The 19,936-nt window shown below is 33.3% G+C and overlaps 1 protein-coding gene across 1 annotated transcript in view; it reads left to right on the top strand.

The window, feature by feature from the left end:
* LOC130449623 (ras-related and estrogen-regulated growth inhibitor) overlaps window positions 1–19,443 on the top strand; it is a 63,913-nt gene extending 44,470 nt beyond the window's left edge. The window contains exons 4-6 of the mRNA XM_056787566.1: window positions 5,470–5,781; window positions 17,780–17,963; window positions 18,641–19,443. Of these exons, the coding sequence (XP_056643544.1) occupies window positions 5,470–5,781; window positions 17,780–17,963; window positions 18,641–18,885 (741 nt within the window). The 3' untranslated portion in view covers window positions 18,886–19,443. The remainder of the gene's footprint in view (window positions 1–5,469; window positions 5,782–17,779; window positions 17,964–18,640) is intronic.
* The last annotated feature ends 493 nt before the right edge of the window (window positions 19,444–19,936 follow it).

Below are 19,936 nucleotides of genomic sequence, written 5' to 3' on the forward strand. Positions count from 1 at the left end.
CACGGTGGATGGAAATCCACAACAATGACCGAAAGCTACATCAACGAATCATTTCAAAATAAAATCAACATAACTAATTAAACTTCGAATTCGATTGACACAGTCAAACTAATAATGCAATAAACATTACCCATTAACATCAACAATATCATCAACCAAATAATGCGACAAAGGTCGGAACGGACTTTTAATAACTATACAATTTAAAATCTTTAAATAAATCGACCAGAAAGTTATAAAAAAATTATGACTTTCCAAAAATTTTGTAATTTGCATAGTTCCCATGAATAATTCTTTAAATATAACTCAAAATTTCATGATAAATATGATGAATTTTGGAAATAAAAGGATTGTTTTTCATCATAATGATTGTCGTAAGAAAAATAGTGTATGCAACTCGCATTTAGTGGCTATTAAGATTAATCGTATTCGTACATGTTGCTCTTAATGATTTCGCTTACGTAAAATTGAAATGAAAGGATATTTTTTGTAAAAAAACAACTTCTAACGTTCTAATAATTATTCGGAACATTTTTTACTAACGAATGTAATTATTTCAGTTTGTTTTAGGTAGACGCCAAAGAAGTATTATTCACTTCGTTGATGTGATTATACGCCACTGCATTTCAAAATTAACTCCAATGGAAGAGCCTTTGATCTTTTAATGTATTTAACTGATATTCACTTTTTCAAAATATTTCCCTTTGAAATGAATACTTTTAATGTTTTGATATCCAGTTTTCTGTCATATTCATACGTTGCATTTGAATTTAAGAAAATTATCGACCGCATGGACGTGCTTTGTTTACAGCATTATCTATGCAGGACGAGACCTTAATGCATACTGAACTATGTCCTCCTTGCACTATTTTCATAATATCGATTCTAATAAACATTGCTGGTACAATACAAGATGTATGAAAAAAATAACGCTGATTTTTTCTTTATCGAAGTTTTTATTTCTTGGTTATTGACAATATCCCCAACGGAATTTATACACTTATTTATTCCATTGTGTTTATTTTTATATTTGAGGTTTATCGACACTTTTTATTGTTATACAAATAATTTCTGCCATAACTTTATACTTTTGATAAGCAATTTACCTCGTTTCAAGATTTTACAATCGACCAAAAGGTGTATTAATGAGTTGTGGCACAACTATATTTGTGAACATTGACGTTTGTTAATGCTAATCCAGAGATAATTTAGAAATTAACTGAGTTAGTTTCTTAAAAGGAGAAAGAGAAAGAAACCATCCATGAAGGCTTAGGCTAGATAATTTTTAATGATTTTAAAAAAGGCCTCACTCAACACCTAAGCATAGAATCGTTTCGTGCAACTTTGGTTGATGAAGAACCGTCAGAGAAGACTGTTAATAATTGATTTGCAGAAATGCAAGTTCAAAAGATAACAACTAGAATCAATTAGAAGATTATGGCGATAAGAGGTACTGCTCCGGAATATTCATCGATGTAATTTTTTCCTAATTTTTATATCCTACTTTGGAAATCAATACTTTATGGTTAAGTAGCATGGTCAAAATTCAACAATCTATACAGTATATTCTATTATTCTAATGTCACTAGTTTAGTAACTTGATACCAAGACTTATTACAGATTCTTCAATCAAATTTATTTCGACAGGATACAGAAATGGTTGAAAATATGGCGAAAGTTAACGAATTTAAAAATATCCACATGACCTTCACAAACAGACGAGGAAACTCTTTCTGTGACAAAACGAACTTGAAATTCCACAGATGAAAAAAACTAAATATCCTGAAATCAATATATCTCATCACAAAGAGAGATATTTTGGGATTAAACTTAGAAAACTTTATAGGATAATTGAAAGAGAATCCTAACTATCTCTAGCTATATATGAGAGACAATACTTAACCATATTTGGACATATGAAATTCAACTATGGGCTCCACCGTCTTCATCGAGAGATTTCAGTCAAAATTTCTGAGGATGATAACATATTCTCCATGATATGTGCCCAATACCATAAAATCAAGGAATCTAAAAAGCCTCTCAGCTACAGAAGAAATTAAGATAACCAATAAAAAGTACAAAGAAAAATCACCCTTCCTCAATGGCCAAAAACCTAGTATTAGAAGTAGAATCAAAATATTTATATTCGGTAATATTCTCTTTGTTTACCATAAGATTTTGATATGTCTTGATCACGAAATAAAACTTCCAGCTGTTGATATCATAGATTGCCTTAGATGATGACGATGCTTCTATGACTAGAAATATTTACTGTTCAGACTTGTAGAAAACTGTAATATCAAAGTCTATGAGAAAAACCCATAGATACAGGAAGGGGCTTACAGAAAAAATTGTAGCTGAAGCTGAAGAAGTACAGGAAAAGAAAAAGAGGAAGACACACACACAAAAATAAAGATGGGACTGTTTACAAAGAGAAATGAGACACCATCAGAAACATAATTTGTACAAAAACCAACAACAACTCAATTCTTCAAGCGTTCTACATCCATAAGATGTATAACCAAATACAAGATTGTAAACCAAATTTGAATTCATCGTAATCCCTCTGTAAAATGTTAAAACGAAGTTTATGTGGGCGTTACTTCATATCATTACTTTTGCATTTTTTATGCAATAAATTTTTGAGATCGGTTAAAATCAATCTCAACGTAATCATGTTCCTCATTGCATGTGTTCAATGACACGGGGTCCGGACTATCTACGATTTATGGTGAATGTCAGTATGCCTGAGAGAAATGTATTAGAAAGGTTGTACATTTTGTGATAATCTTTAACTTGTAGCACTAAATCAGGTTCAAGCCCTACATTTTTTGTTACTGGAGTGTGAACGAACTTCTAAATCAGTAGCGCTGGAATTAAAATTTTCGTATCGTATTGGAAACAAGTTTGTTTAAGTGATGATAATGATGAAAATGAGCCGAACAAACATTAAATATCAAGAGTTTAAAAAAGTGTTTAATTAACAAAAATCTGTTACTCCGATTCGGTGACTAATCAAAATGACACACCAAGTAGAAAATTTTGTCATAATTTCATCAAATCAGCACAACTGAATTAAAATAGTTGGATTGAGCACTGAACTTCTCGAACTAGAACTTTAACATAATAGTTTATTATTATTATAAGTTTATTACTTATTTGACTTATTTGACGCTACTTCAAGTTTTTGTTGATTTAATATAGACCAGGTATCAGCCGATTTCCCGTGGAATTTTGATAATCAAGGTTGATTTTCTTGAAAATTGGTATGAAGGTAGTATTTATAATATTCAAAATCTACACTGTGCCGAAGGGTGCTTTTTCTCTGGCCACCCCTTCTTGGAGAAGAAAATAAATTTCATCAAGATAATCTCTTATGTCGATAGAATGACTAAGCAACTTTTACTCCACCAAGTTTTCTCTAAAGTTGGTACTTTTAGAGCTATTAACTATTGAAACTGCTCATTTGTCATTGAAAAAATGCATATTTTTACAGTTATTCATGAATAACTTAAAAAGTTTCCATTTTATGAGCAAAATTGTTGATAACTTAAATGTAGCTAATTAAAAAATAAAGAGATTCCTTTTTTAAGGACCTCTGTAAATTCAATAATGCTCAGTGAAGAATGCCTATTTTTGGGGAACCCGTAATTGAAAACCTTTAACCTCAAATAAATTGAAATTGATGAAATTATAGGAAAAACTCAAGAGATCTTTTTCAAAGCACATAGAAAAACCTTTAAAATGGGCTTTGTCAAAAGTCTTTTGCATAAGAGTTGACTGACTTATAACAAAAATAGGGTTTCTGGTTTTTTCTTCATTGAAGAAAATTATACCTTCGCCATTACCACCATGAAATTAATCGTAACCCACTTGCAGTTAACTTGAAAAATTGAAAACTGCATTTCCGTAATCTTAAAAAAACTAATTTTTCTCAAATGAACCCCAAAAGCACATCAAAAGGCGGCCGAGAGGACAGTTTGATTGCAAATATTAACAGACCATGCTTGGAGAAATGAATGACTCATTCAATTCATCAGTATGGGGCAGAGATCTGGTCAGACGCACTGAGAATAAAGAAATACTTCAAAACGATGACGAAGGTACAGAGACAAGGTGCACTGAAAATCTCAAGCTCCTAGTAGTGGCGGGTGTAATCCCCCTGGACCTCCTGGTCCTGGAGGATATACAGAAGCAGCTCAGATATAATACGACTGGATGCGGCAACCATCGAACGCACTAGAGCAATATAGACGTGACAAAAACGGTGGACAGGAGAAAAATCAGGTGAATGGACGCGACAACTGATAAAAGATCTTAGAGTGTGTAATGAAAGGAAGTTTGGAGAGGTGAACTTCTACATTACCCAGCATCTAACGGGACAAGGTTACTTGCGACGGTATCACCACAAAATGAAGGAAATTTAAACACCTGAGTGTACGTATTGTGAACACGGCTCAGATGATGTCGAATACACCTTCTTCGTGTGTAATCACTAGAGAGGTTTAAAAGAGGATGTAAAAAAGACTGTCGGCAGCATAAGTCCTGATAATATCGTCTAGGTGATGCTACACAAGGTAGAATGGTAGAAAATGATTTGTATCTACACTGAAAGAATTCTTATGCAAAAGGAGGCAGAGGGTTGCCTGGTATGACGATATCTTAGAACAGCATAAATGGACAGATCAACCCACCAGAAGTCTGCGTGATAATAAAAGGCAAAGTAATAGGAAAATCCGAGAGAAGGCTGCAATTTTCATAAAGATGCCCATTATTCGACAAGCAGAAAAATAAGGGATAACAAAGGAAAATCTAGGAAGAAAAAAGACTATATTCAACATGCATAGATCTGAAAGCGGCTTTGCAAACTAGGAATAGAGAAGAAATGTTGAAATCCTTAGAGATGGAAATAGCCACAAAATTAGTGGAAGTAATAGAAAATACATACGAAGGATTGTGTTAACAGATTCGGATAGGGGGTTGAAGAAAAAGCAATAAAACTGGAAACAGTTTAAATCCATTACTTTTTATTTTGATTATGGATAATACAGTGGAACGAGTTGAAGAAAAAGGGAGACAACTAGATAAAATAATATTTTCTCGCAATTAATTGATATTATACATAAAATGTTGTCTCAAAGTGAATTGCAGCATATCTCTAGAAATAACTTCTGTAAGATAAAGCTATAACTCGAAAAACAAGGCAGTTTGTTAAATAAGGAATCCTCAACAATAGAGTACCACAGAGAAACAAATAGAATTCACGTCAAACCATTTGCCATATAATACGAGATTTTAGGATTATCAACCAACTCGAAAATTATTTTTACTAATAAGTGCAACTGCAAAAATTTCTACAAGAAAATTTCATGGTTTGTGAGTTGAATAATTTCTTGTAAATTGAACGCGGCTCTTCCAATTTCTACTGTTGTTTCTTCTTTTATCACGAATTTTTCTCTTCTTTTATAGGAAACAGAATGTATGGGCTTGGAAGCGAATATTCGATGGGCGGAAGCGTTCATTTTAATGTATTCCGTGACTGACAAATGTTCATTTGACGAATGCCATCGTCTTAAATTCCTAATAAATTATAACAAAAGAAGAAGAAGACTGGGAAGTGCAGGAAAAGATGGCTGCGGTGACGTTCCTGTAGTGCTAGTAGGTAATAAGACAGATCAAGTAGAAGACCGAATGATATCCTTAGAAGAAGGACAAAGAAGAAGCAAAGAGATCGGTTGTGTTTGTTTCCATGAAATTTCCGTGAGAGAAAGTATTGAACAGGTAAGTAAATATTGCTACTATCGTAGGTATCGATGTTTTCAGTGCGTTGCAATTTGAAAGATCTATATTTGTATCAATATGACTCTTCAGATTATTATTCGGAAACTTTCGTTTAGTGTTATTTCGATAGTTTCACGCATCGATATCTATTCCTTCCAAATTAGTTTTAAAGAAGCACTTAAAACTGACGTATTCTGCACTTATTATAAATAGTACATTCGTGAGAACATTTCTAATTTTTCTCGGAAAACGTAACTAGACACAATGGTCTAAAGATTGTTTGAAACGAACTCAATTAGTTTTGAAAAATTAGGCTGAATAAACTGGTAGTTAAGTTCGTTGATATAAAGTTCAAAGATAATATAAATTAAGCGACATAATAAATTTCACTGCCACGATCTTAAATCACAGTAAAATATTTTTAGCGAAGTTAATTGCAAAACAAGCAGTTTGTTTGAAACAAAAATGTAGAACAGACTTTCCATCACTTTTTTAAATACGAAAAAGCAAGAAATTATTACGCTAAATAAAAGTAATGAATATTTATCAAAAAAGAAAACATTGCAAGCGCGTCATTGTCAAATGCATTCTATTTCTGTAATGCCTAAAAAAAAACACATAAATATAAATATATGCGGTATAAAAACTTATCTATCTATAAGGTGAATAAATTGATTAAAAACAAAGTAAAATAGTAACATAAATTGCGATTTTAATTAGGAAGTCAAGTAAAAAAAAATTCCTTTGTATCAAGGTTCATTTGTTGTAGTAGAAGATAAGTCAAATGTTAGTAGATATGAATAAGAATCTAGTAGAAATACATGAGAATAGAATTAAGTTATACAGAGTGAGTTTTATATATGGAACGCCTCAATTATCTCTAAAACGGCTTGTACGATTTTTATAAATTTTTGCGTACAAGGACCCCTTGTGATACGGCCGGTATTATGGCGGTATTTATATTGTTGTCAGATCAAACAAAAAAAATATATGGGCTGATCCATTTGAAATAACAAAGGTCAGGAAGGAATATGACAACAATGTAGATACCACCATAATACCGGCCGTATCCCAAGAATCTTGCGCACAAAAACTTATAAGTCGTTTCCGAGATAATTGAGGCGTTCCATACATAAAACTCACTCTGTATAAAGAGAGGTGAAAAAAAAAGTTTACAATAGTTAATATTTTTTCTTTTCCTCGTAGAAAATGTATGTTAAGTAGGACTTGGTACATTATCAATTAGAAATACCTAGATAACGATAAAAGGTGGTAATACGTAATAAGCATCGAATCTACAACATTTCCAAGGTAAAGTTGAAAGCTTCGGTAATATGATGACCTGAACATAACGTTGTGAATTGTGTATTGTAAGAGGCTCCGAGGTCTTAGCCCCCCTTGTGTGGAATTTCGATTGACCAATTATACCATCGGACAGGTCAAAAATTGGCCATAAAAGGCTTAGAGATTTTCAAGGTCAACCTTTCAGTTGGTATTATTAGTCAATCGAAATTCCATACATGAGGTGCTGAGATCGCGGAACCCTTTTGAGGACTACGATAGAATATTAAGTTTGTATTAGGAGACCAGTTGGTTTTGATTGCTCTGCCTCCTGTTCCTACCTCGTAATTCAAATGCAGAAGGAATAAAAATGCAGGATTGGAATCGATTTTAGAATAATTCGATTCCAGTCATTAAGAATTTGGTCTTAATTAATATTTTGCTAGAGAAATAGGAGGAGTATCAGTCCATGTAACTCTAGGTATAAATATTGTCCATTAGACAGAATGGAGCCCAAAATCTATTCGAAAACAGATTATATTCTGTTGGAATTATAGATAAGGTAATAATGTCTTTACAATGTTAAGGATATCGGAGAGAACTGACTACAGTAGAGTCTCGGTCATTCGACCTTCGGTTATCCGACCTTCCGAGTTATCTGACCTACTGGTTCAATGTCATATACAGTTCAATAACATGATTTTCCATAGATGGCTGTACACGAAGCAGCCCCGACTAAACGGGCGCAGCAAAGGATATGAATGAGTAGTTGGCCCAAGATGAACAGTATGAAGTGACAAATGAAGAAATAGTGAATATGATAAACGGAAGAGAAGAAGACGATGAAGAGGATATGGTGTTGGAAGACAGTGCTCAGAAAGTTTCACACAGCGAAGGACTCAAAGCTCTAGAAATAGCGTTAAAGTATGCAGGAAATGTCTTCTATGGAGCTTTTACTTCTTAACACGACAAGAACACGACAAACAGCGGGGAAACAAAAGAATATAACGAACTTTTTTTACCAAAGCTTAAGTTTGGTTTCATAGTTGACGGAATTGTACAGTATGTGAGTATCTACATATTGTAAAATATATGTTATTACTTTTCTGTTGGATGTTATAATTTAGTTATATTCTAATTCAGCTATGTATTTGAAAAGTTTCCAATGTTTGAATAAAATTAACTATATATTTCAACGTCGTTTTTATGATTTTCCGTGTTATTTGACCTTTTCACTTATCTGACCTTGGTGCGGCCGGTTTAGGTCGAATAATTGAGACTCTACTGTATTTACAATAATTTTTCTATGGTTCTCCCTTAACTTAATATTTTGGGTCTGTATAGACTATTCTATATTTAAAATTTGTACTTGGCTTTATGACTTGTTGCTCGGAAATCTTTATTTTTAGGAAATACTAAAATAAATTCTTTTACAAGGCTGAAAAGGTGTTTATACTGGAAAGTTGTGCCAATTTTATCCTCTGGCTTAAGGTTGAGCTATCCTACAAGAAATTGAAAGGAACACTTGACAGAGATAGCTCTACCGTGACTTTATTTGTATCTCAATCTAATATTGGAACACGAATTTTATTGAAAGCGCAGTATGTGTTTACCAAACGTTCTTCAAATAGAAAACTTTCACTAAAAATTATATTAAACTAAAAATATGAAAAGTATAATATCTTAAAAGAGAAGGATTTTTGCACTCAATATTTCTACATTTTGAAACGCGTTCCTAGCTTAATGTAATAATTAGGAATGTTAATGGGAATCAATTTATAAATCTGCGTATCAGAGTAACACAAAGTAAGGATGTTCGGATACTTTGATCCGAGATAAAGTTATTTATCTATGAGTAGATTGCGGATCCTAGCCCAGAACGAAGTTTTTATCAGATTTTCCGGACGTCGCGTTCCGTTTTCAGTGGTAATTTGAAATTTAAAACTCAACCTACAGAAATATTTTATCTTTATTACTTTAGTTTCGCAGTTTACAAACAAATCAGTTGTATAACACATTTAATCTACAACTAATATATAATCTATGAATTACTAAGAGAATATTGAGACAGTTCTTACTTTTGTGAATGGAATAATATTGACAATACGATGGAATAATATTATTTAATCGTTGAGCCAAAAATTACGACAATATTGAATCGAAATACATTATTTTGGCGCAAGTAGAGGTCGTGCGAGGTTGCTATAGAGATGAGATTTGTTTTTACAAACATTATTTGTGCCCTTTTTTTATTTTTCAAATATCTACAAGCAATTATAACAAAAAACAAACAAACAATCTGCTAACTACCAAATCTAAGTATAATGCCTCATACAAGAATTTTATGTATTGGCAGGCAAGGCAAAAACCACTTGTGCTAAACTAAACAACAATTACATATCGTCCTGACTATAGGCTTTTTCCTCGCTGCTAAAAACACTGAATATTCACCACAACATTCATCTGGAACTACATGCGTTCCTAAAACACCAGTCCGAATACCATAGACCAAAAAAAGTCATTAACTTAACACCGGAGCAACTGAATAAATTTTTTAAAGAAACACTAGATCATCCATGTCTTCGGACCAATGTTAATGATCAAAAACGAAATTTTGAAATATTTTCCAGTTCTTTACACAGGTATGAATAATCATGAGTTTTATAAACGGGATACATTTCATGAAAATTGAGGATACAGAAGATTACAACGAAGATCTAGTCTGTCACTAAAACCTAACCAATGGTTGACCATATTCGTTGTATCAAAACTACTTTGAAATTAACTTTTTACTGAATAATAAAATAAATAGTTAGATGTGGTTTCAAGAATCCGATGACCATACTCCAACGAACGCCAAAATATTAAGACATCTATCTGTTTACAAAACAGCTCTTAAATACTGAAAAATCCTATTATATGAAAGGTTATAATTATCTATAAATATGGTCGTTAGAGTCATCGATACAAAATACAGTACGTAATTTGGAACTCTAGTGTCTAAGGGATCCCCGGAATTAATCATCTATGATGTGGGTCCCTATTAGCATCGTGTACCATAAATCTTAATACAATACATTCTCATTAATATAAGACAAATATTTGGTAATTCGAGAGGATACGTTAATAAAGGGTAAAAATAAGGAACGCTTCTGTGTCCCTAAATGACTAACAGACTTACATAAGAGATTGTATCTCTGTCTTGGTTAAATTTGTGCAATGTTTTCAAATTTAATTTTTTTTAAAAAGGGAAATTATTATGTCAAAACAACCGTGGCAAGTGATTGTACGGAATTCGGGAAAAATATCTTTCACTGTGACCTACCCAGATCAAACTTTTTTATTTTTAAATACTATAATTTTGAAAATGGTTTAAATAAGATGGTATGTTCGTAAAAGTGTAATATCCTACAACGATTATTCATTTCATCGACCATTGGCAAAAATTTAGCTGTCAAAAAACTAGGGGAAAGAGAAACAAAAAAAAAATACATCGACGACGACTTAAACAACAAGTTTAAGGAAAATTGTATTATCTATATTATACATAGTGTTAATAGTATTGCAACTACCATAAACGAATGAGGATCCAACAGACGATGGAATGATATAATAAACTGAGTAACTATTTAGCCCTTCTTATAATGCTGTGTTGTTCGTCGACGTCCATATGTATATGGTCAGCCAAGAGATATTCGTGATTTATTTCGGTGAGATTAGGAATTATGCTTAGAATCAAAATGTTAATCAACACCACAATCATGTTACGGATTCGACCACTGCTGTTGTCTGATAATATTCCTAGCTTATTGGTTGCAATTCCCAATAACTCCTACACTGCCCATGAGTAAAGGCAGGGTACCATTTCATTCCCTTTTCTTCACTTAGTCTACAACACGCTTTATTGTTAGGGTTGTCAAGGATGGTCACAGCTTTCGATGATAGAAACTCCGTGAGTGTAATTAGTAAATGGAGTTACGTTTTTGTGGCTCTACACATTAAAAGGTAATCATTATAATCATTGATGTATTTTAAAAATTAATTTTTCGTGGACTCACTTTTTTATGGCTTTGTTTACAGAAAGATTATTGTATTTTTTCTAACATTTTTTTTTAATCTGAATAGAAAATAAATACAGATCATGAATGGAATGGTACCTATGAATGGGGCATTTCATTAGACACTGAATATGTTTGCGAATAATATTCAAAAAGAAATAAAGTAGAAAGAGTTGAAATTTTCCATTTATTGAAGTAGAACAATGTAATATTCTGCTTAAACCAAAAGTGTAACATATTATTCTTTGTTTTTGTTATTAATCAAACACAGAACCGAAGTAGCACGATACAAGAAAATCAGAGGGGTGGGTATCACATGGCGTAGGTAAAAATCAAACAAAAAAAAATAGTTTATTAAGGCGGTGGAAGAAAAATCTTTCACTGCAACTGATCTAATTGTATGCAGAGTATAATTTTATGTCAATACGTCAAAATGTATTGCCCATTCCAGGTAATGAAAAGTAAAACGGTTGTTATTAAGAACAAGGGGTTGTAGAGTACCTCTATAAGACATAACTGCCCTCAACAAACGTAGTAATTTTCATTGTAGTCGGTAATCAGTAATATTATTAATGAATATCAACCCATAAAATTTTTAAGTGAGTTTTGAACTACTAAAGCCCCTCAAACTTTTCATTTTCTAATCTTTTTACTTACAAGGGTTGCTACGTTAGTTTAAAGATGAATATACCGACATGCATATACATATAAATGAAAACAGATATTTATAATTAGATGTGGATTTTTTGCTTTTCAAAATATCCTTCGATAAGATCAATACACTTTTACATGCATTTGAACCAATTGTCGGAACATTTTTTCCATTCCGTTTGAGGTACCTCCAAAACATGTGATTCAACACATCAACCGCTTCTTCAGGTGTAGAAAACCGTTGACTTGGCAAATTTTTTTGATATGAGCGAATAAGAAGAAATCATTGGGTGCTCAAAAAGGATTGTACGGCGGATGACTCATCAATTCGATTATTTGACGGTTCAAAAACGTTTCTGTTTGAACTGATGTGTGAGAACTCGTATTCTAGTGGTGAAGAATGATTCACTCTTTGCGATTGGTTTCTCTGATTTTCTCAAACACTTCTGACAAACAAATGTTGGTGTACTATTCAGAATTGACCGTTCTACGTTGCTCTAATTTGCTTCGAAGTGCGTCGAAGGCGAACAACGTTTGGTTCGACTTGAAAGACTCATAAAGTCGATTGTTGCTTTGCTTCAGGTTCATATGATGATAGATCCATGATTTGTCACCTGTCACGATCTTATAGACGTCTTTTGAACTACCGCGATTGATTTGTTTCATCTACGGTATATTACATGATGACCTTCCAACATCAGTTCACGCACAGCATCGATGTTTTCTGGCACAACAGCCGATTTTGGACGACCTTCACGAAGCTCATCCTGTAACGAACTGCGACCACGATTGAATTTGGTGGCTCGAGATGGTGCTTCATAACCAAAAATCGAAGCGATTTGATCGGCACACTACTATTGGTTTAATCTACGTCGAAAGTGATAGAAATCATCACACTAAAATGTTGTAATTTGAATCCACTTTTTGACCAAGCTCAATGTTTCAAGTATATGCACCACGCGTATGACATCACTTTCTGAATACGTTCACCATTAAAAATGTCAATCACATCATCAATTCACATCAGTGTTGCCATATCTCAAAACTCTCGTAAAGAAAAGTTTTTATCTAGACTATTTATCATTATTCTTCCAAAATTCTGCAGTTTGCAATTCATCACTTATATAATAAGTAGCTTTATCAGTTACATACTGTCAATTGAAGCTTTCAATTATTGTACATATCAAGAGTATTAAGAGAAAATTGAAATTTCTGTTACAATGATTTACACGTTTGCAGAAATGGCAGATACGCATCTAATTCTGGGTAAGTTTCATCAAGCTTGAACGAGGTTTCAGATAATTAGTGTAGTTCTGGTAATTATAGGAGAATGGCAAGGGAATTCCTGATCGGAATATACCAGACAGACGATTATTTCTTTTTATTGATCGTCGTTTACAGGAGATCGCAATCGCAACGATAAGGAGATTTTATAATTAGTGGAATAAAACCCTGAACACGGTAATAGCCGCTAGGCTATATATTGGTCTCATGGTGGTTTGGAAAAAACTGAAGAAAGAATAACTTCATACTTATCTTTTATCAAACGTAAACGTTAAAAATTCATTAGATGAAGATTATCCTGAAAAAAAATGGGATTTTGCGAATAGTTTTTGAGAGAAAAAAGCGCCGAAAAAAGTCCCCGTGCAAAAATGCAACCAACCACCAAAGGATTTATGAAGTAAATGTTTAGGCATTGTAAATAATTTATTGGGGCCAGTTTTCATTAATTTTTACATAATAATTTACAGAAAAATGTTCTTCCTTCTTCCATAATAGGTTCCTCCCCTCATCCTGGGTCTATGCTGTAACCCCACTTCTTTCGAGGTTAACCTCCACTATAAATTCCAATTGGAGATTTATCCTTTGCTATTTTCGACTGAATTTCCACTTTTATATTGATTCCATTGTTTTTTTACGCTGTGATACCCATTCTTTAATATCAGCTTCACATTATCATCTGATGCTTTCGCTTCGAAAATTTAGGAATAAGGAAAAATATGTGGTATTTACAAGATGGAAATCCAGCTCATTTAGATAACAAAGAAAATGTCTTTCCGATCTTTACCCTGGACGTTAGGTTGGAAGGGGCTCCGAAACACCTATTTCTTGGCCAGTCAAAAGTCCAGATCTTAAAAAATTGCTGAAACAAAGACAAGAAAGCAGAATAATTCAGCTACAAAGAGCTCATAGTGAACTGACGAGATATCATCGTTTTCCAAGCATGCTAAGATGTTTCAAGAATAACACGCTCTCATTCGACAACAACGTCATGTTCTCATGAAGATATTTCATCTCTTCCAAGTACCAATTTCAACGATTTTTCAAGAACATCGTTTAAAAATTCACTGACATTAATGTAAGTGCTAATTGTTCTTCTGGAGTTTCTTTTTTAGCATTGTTTTTTTGAAGTAAATTTAATATATACTCAAATTGTGTTTCATTTAGCCAGAAAGTACGTTTTCAACATATTATCATCAAACAAAAAATTGTTTTCTACCAATAGTGAAGATCCTTCTTTACCTGTAATTCCTAGGTGTTTTTTGTTTTCTTTCATAATAATAATAACAACAAACCATCGTCTTATTATACCTCTAACAGTACCTGAATAACTTTGTATTCCATTACATTGATTATAATTATCAAGAAGACAACTGGTCTCAGCGTACAGTACAACGGCCACCATAACTGTTGTGAGGTGTAAGGATACACTCGAAAAAAAGAAAATCAAAAATCTTGGGCCGGTTCATAGCTTAACTTTTGTATTATAGTAATCTTGAATTGGTTACGATCTGGTTGGTCAATGAATAGAGATATGTTCAAAGTTATGTTCATCAAAAATCTAGATTACTTATCATCTCCATGAGGATCCAATGGTTCTAAATACTGAAAAGTTGGGAAAAATGGATTATTGACTGCACCGAGTAGTAAAACCCCCTCTAGAATTGATTTGAACGCAAGCCAAATGACATTAATGTTCGGGAAACACATTTCGGATAACAATAAATTTTATTAAATCTGTCTGCAGTTTTATTGCAGTTCAGCATCCAGATTTAGAGAGACAGCCTTCGGGGCCCGAAATAATCGATAACGGGGACGTTATAAAATATATTTAAAGTTTGATTCGATCTATTACTGAATGCAATTTCATTCTGGCAGATAATTGAACATATTAATGAATTAAAACTAAATTTCGATTGGCGATCGTCCAAATCGGAAACGATAAAATATATGAGTAAATGTTAATAGCTCATACTTCTCCGTTTGACATCTGTTGATTTAACTGAATGGAAAAAGATGTAAATAACCTCAAATATTTGTGACATTGAATTAATTCATATTATTATTTATGAGCGGAAAAAATAGTTAATCTTGGTGCCAAAACAAAATGTCTCGTACCGAAGTAGTGTTAAGGATTTATAGGTGATTATGCTATTAATAAAGTTTGGAACATTTAAGAGGAAACAATTCACAAAAAATTGTAGAATCACCTATAAATACATTATTAAAAAAGTCATTTTAAAAGTTCAATAAACTCACATCCAATCTACTAAAAGGGAATTTCAATATAAGAACTCAATATACAGAGACTCTTCTAAGTAATGTCGGTTTTCATATATGACAATTCCTAATTTGAACATTTCCTAACTTATTAACACTAGTATCTATTGCTTCAATCATTCTTTCTTAGTTTATTAACGACGCGAATTTTTATAATAAATAATATTGGGTGCGATAAATATGAAATTTGTGTGTTGTTAACACGTCGTGCAAAATTATTTTTGTTGTATTATTACACTAAAAATAGAAAAAAAATTATTTGACATAAAAACCGCGAAAAAATGATATTTTTTGTGTGCGGTTCATAGACCCATTCTAATTACGAAGTACCGCTAAAACTTTTCCCAGTTATTTTATATATTGTGATTTTTCAAGTGTAGTGCTACAGAAAGTCAACAAGACCAGCTGCACAAAAACATTCAATCCCAAGAAGACTAAGAGTGTACTATTTTCGCTATAGATGAGGTAAAAGCTGCTGCCTCGCTGCTTTAAATCATTTTTGGAAAGAAAATGCAGAGGTTTCACGGCCATCATATGGGTATAGGATCTTCAAACTAAGACTAACGCATTTGTGGACTGACACTGCCAAAGGATTAAAGTACCTACTCACCAGGAAATTCCAAATCGATCTTCTTTGCAGAGAGGAATAAAACCAAGTTCAAGTCAGTTTGCTTTTAGATGGTGGCATCCTCTAAATGGAATGTATACAAGACCCTGGAAAGGTACGCCAGAGCGAGCTGGAAACTATACTAACAATTGCTTCAAGATCAGGAATGCCTGTAGGATTTTCCCATCCTGGAAGCTTCTATGGGCTAAGCAGAGGGTGACAGAAGTGAATGCAAAGGGATTACCTGACGGGACCTCCCCATTCATAGTAATGGTATAGGCTACTAGAGACAGGATTTTTCATGTAATTTGGAAGTTCTTGCTTAAAATATAGTGCTTTCAAAAGGATTTCGTTTTGATTTCAATGAACAGCTTTAAAAATATCTCAGTTTTGTACAATCGGCTGGAAAACAGTGGCACCCAATATCTATATTGATGACGAATATTTAGTTGAAATATATATTCCAATAGATTCGGATTAATAGTATCATTGTCATTATTAGGATTTTTGATATGTATAAATCACAAACATAGCAAAAACTGTTTGTACAAATGTGAGACATGTTGATTAATAATTTTGTTATACTATAGTGCAAAAATAAATACTTTAATTCACATCTGCCTCCGTAAAAGTTGAAAAACATGCTTATTTCTAATTTTAAAAATTCTGTCAGCTTCAAATGCAACAAAATTAATACGTTTGGGATAATCGAAGTAGGTGATTTTACGATATGTATTCATAATTTTAATGATATTTTTTAGAGTTGTCAATTTGTATAGTAAACGAGGGATGCTACTTAAATTTTGAGATTGACAAATAAAAACAAATATCTATAATTGGATATGGCTTTATTGTTTTTCAAAATATTCTCCATTAAGATCAATTTATTTCTGATCTGCTGGAAAAAGAAATCAAATAAGGACTGTACGGCGGATGACCCATCATATCTATGTTTTAACGGTTAAAATTTTTTTCTTGAACTGATCTATGAGAGCTTGTATTGTCGTGGTGGAGTCTTTCGCGACGGGTTTCCCTAATTTTTTCGAATTTTTATAGCAACAAATGCTCGCGTACCATTCAGGATTGACCGTTCTACGTTGCTCTAATGGAAAGGTGGCAGTAGCGTCCTGGTCCTGGATCTGGAATTCCAAAAAACCAAGCGACCATTCGTTTCTGAATGCTTCGTATGCGAACAACTTTTGTTTGATTTTGCTCATCTTGTAAGACCCATACAGTCGATTGATTTTCAGCTCCGGGTTGATATGGATAGATTCATTAAACGTCACCTATCATGATCTTATAGACGTCTTTTGAAGCATTTTGATTGAATTTTTTCAGCATTTCCTAGCACCAATCGACAAGAGCCTTTTTAGAATTTGGGCTATCCATCACGCAATATTGAATATTTGTTTTTTACCTTCACGAAATTCATCCTGTAGCGAATTGGGACCAGGATTGAATTCTAAAAAGCAGCAAAACACGGTACCTCGAGATGCTGCAACAACAACAAAAGTCGAACCAAGTTGATCGATACGCTGCTGTTGGTTTAATCAACGTCGAAAGTCATAGAAAATCATCGACGCAAAGTTCCATTTTTTGATCAAGATGAATGTTTCAAGTATATATAGTACTTGTATGACAACATGTTCTGAATACGTTCACCATTAAAAATGTCAAACTTTATGATGGTAATGTCAGATTTAACATATTCACATCAGTGTTGCAATATCTCCAAACTTAAGAAGCAACCCTCGAATAATATATATAATTTCTTTGTCAAAAAATACTTTTTCTTGCGATCTCTGTTTCCTAACAATTGATTGTTACTTATGATTTGCAGGTATGGAACGTTTTCCGCGACGTATGTCGCTTTTGGAGGGTACATAGTAAAAATCCAACAAAACTTCGACGTAGCGGTACTGAAAAAGAACCAATATCACCTGATACCATCAGATTACTGTGTTCCGCAGCTGTCTCCCCGAGTAGTTTAATTCCTTACAGTTGTAGGCCTACAGGAACTATAGGTAATTTTAATTGCGTGAGAGAAGATATATTAGATTTCCCCTGTCTTCTCCATTGACAGCAATATTATAAGCTGAGTTAATTATTCCTTGAAATAATGATAAATTTAATCTTAACATCAGTAGCCAAACATGTGAGGGAACAAAAAAGCCATACCATAATCGAACTTAATACAAATAGCTTTAAGAAGCTAATTTGCCATAGCAGTCAAGAAAAGTCAAAATCATTTGTAATGGAGTACGAAAATTTAGTTATGAATGTAAATTATATTTGAAACTAAAACTTACAATAGTATGTGAAAAAGCCCTTAGAATTACTTTTTTTTAAGATATCAGTTTGGTTGGAAAATATATAGACGCAATTACAAGGTGTTAACTACATGTGTGCACAATAAATATGTGCACACAGTACAGATAAAGTTGACATGACAAAAATGGATCTAAGAACCCTCAAAGTAGTCCACGGCTACAGCCACCATACGCTGCCAACGATGTGGAAGGCGCTTAATACCATCAGTCTCATCATTAGCCACACCATGTGTGGTCACTTTTTGACACATAGCATTAACAGTTCTTCCGTGTTGCAGTTTTATATGTCAAATAAGCTAAAAATATTTTATTTGAGAAAAGGAAAGGTCAATCTCTAATACAATTTATAGATACGAATGTTTCCTTTTCAGGTAGACGCTGGACTGAAGAAGAGCTTGAGGAAGAAGATGAATCGGAAGCAAAAGACAGCAGTACATCAAGTTCGCTTGAATCTACACCATTTAGAGAAAGAGCTTCGACCGATGGCCACCTGCAACAGAAACCTTTGAGGTGGAGGTACCCACCTCCGTCGAGTTCAACCGATCCGATCGGTTATTCCTCTAGAGCCAATAGGCGAATGAGTATATCCATGAAAGGAAATAATGCCAGCTATTAATTAGTATGTCTACTGGAGAAATACAAGAAATTGTTTGAAGATTTTCCTGATTCTTTGTGCTCTTTTTTATATTGTCAAGTCAATCAAATATTCCACAAAAGCCATTTTGAGGAAGATGTCGTATTTAAATTATCTATAAGATCATTTTTAACATGATCAATTTCCATGGAAACAACAAAACTTATTGATATTTAATTAAGATGGAAAACCGATGCTCAAATATTTCCAATTGTACCTCTTTGGGGTTTTGCTATTTACCGTCCTCATAAAATCTTTTTATTGCCCACTAAATCGACTGATTAGTTTTGTATTTATCGATTTAGCTCATTCTCGCTCAGTCATGTGAATGTTACGGGAAACGTAGATTCTGCAGGAAAACCAAAAGATCGATTCATGAACGTTTCTGTTTGCGCTTACCTTCCACTTAAAATCATTGAAATGCGTGAGAAATTTCAAAAATATGGTTTCATAATTTTCTGTTGGCGTCGTTCTAGCATAAATCAATTTTATAAGCGAGTTAATTTTAATCACACGTATGTTATTAACACCCAAGCAATCAGCAAACAATCCAATTCGAGTGAACGAGGTTTACGACAATAAACGTTGTGGCTATATACGATCGCGCGCGGATCGATCTGGTGAACGTGCAGGACAATAGATATCTTTGAAAGTCAATCAGGAAATATATAACGACGTCTACAGATTCATTACACATGAATCCCAAAGCTTTATGATGTGGCAGTGAAAATATACTGAACATTTCAACATAACTATTTGAATGTGAAAGTATGGTAATTGTAGCAACCACAATTCAACCTAAAGATATCGAAATATCGAAACACCTTACCGTAACTACCAGTAGGATATTAGCTACCCAAAACCAGCAGCTCTGCTTATTTATACACCTCTTCAAATGGAAATGAGCTTCATAATAGAAGCCAAGAGAGATCGTTGGAAACTTAATCACGATACATTCACATACTGCATCACTCAATAAGTCGTGTGACAGACAAACAGATGGCGCTGCCATTGTCAAATCCATATGACGTTT

Source organism: Diorhabda sublineata, chromosome 10, assembly GCF_026230105.1.
Source record: "Diorhabda sublineata isolate icDioSubl1.1 chromosome 10, icDioSubl1.1, whole genome shotgun sequence".
Classification (NCBI taxonomy): Eukaryota; Metazoa; Arthropoda; class Insecta; order Coleoptera; family Chrysomelidae; genus Diorhabda; species Diorhabda sublineata.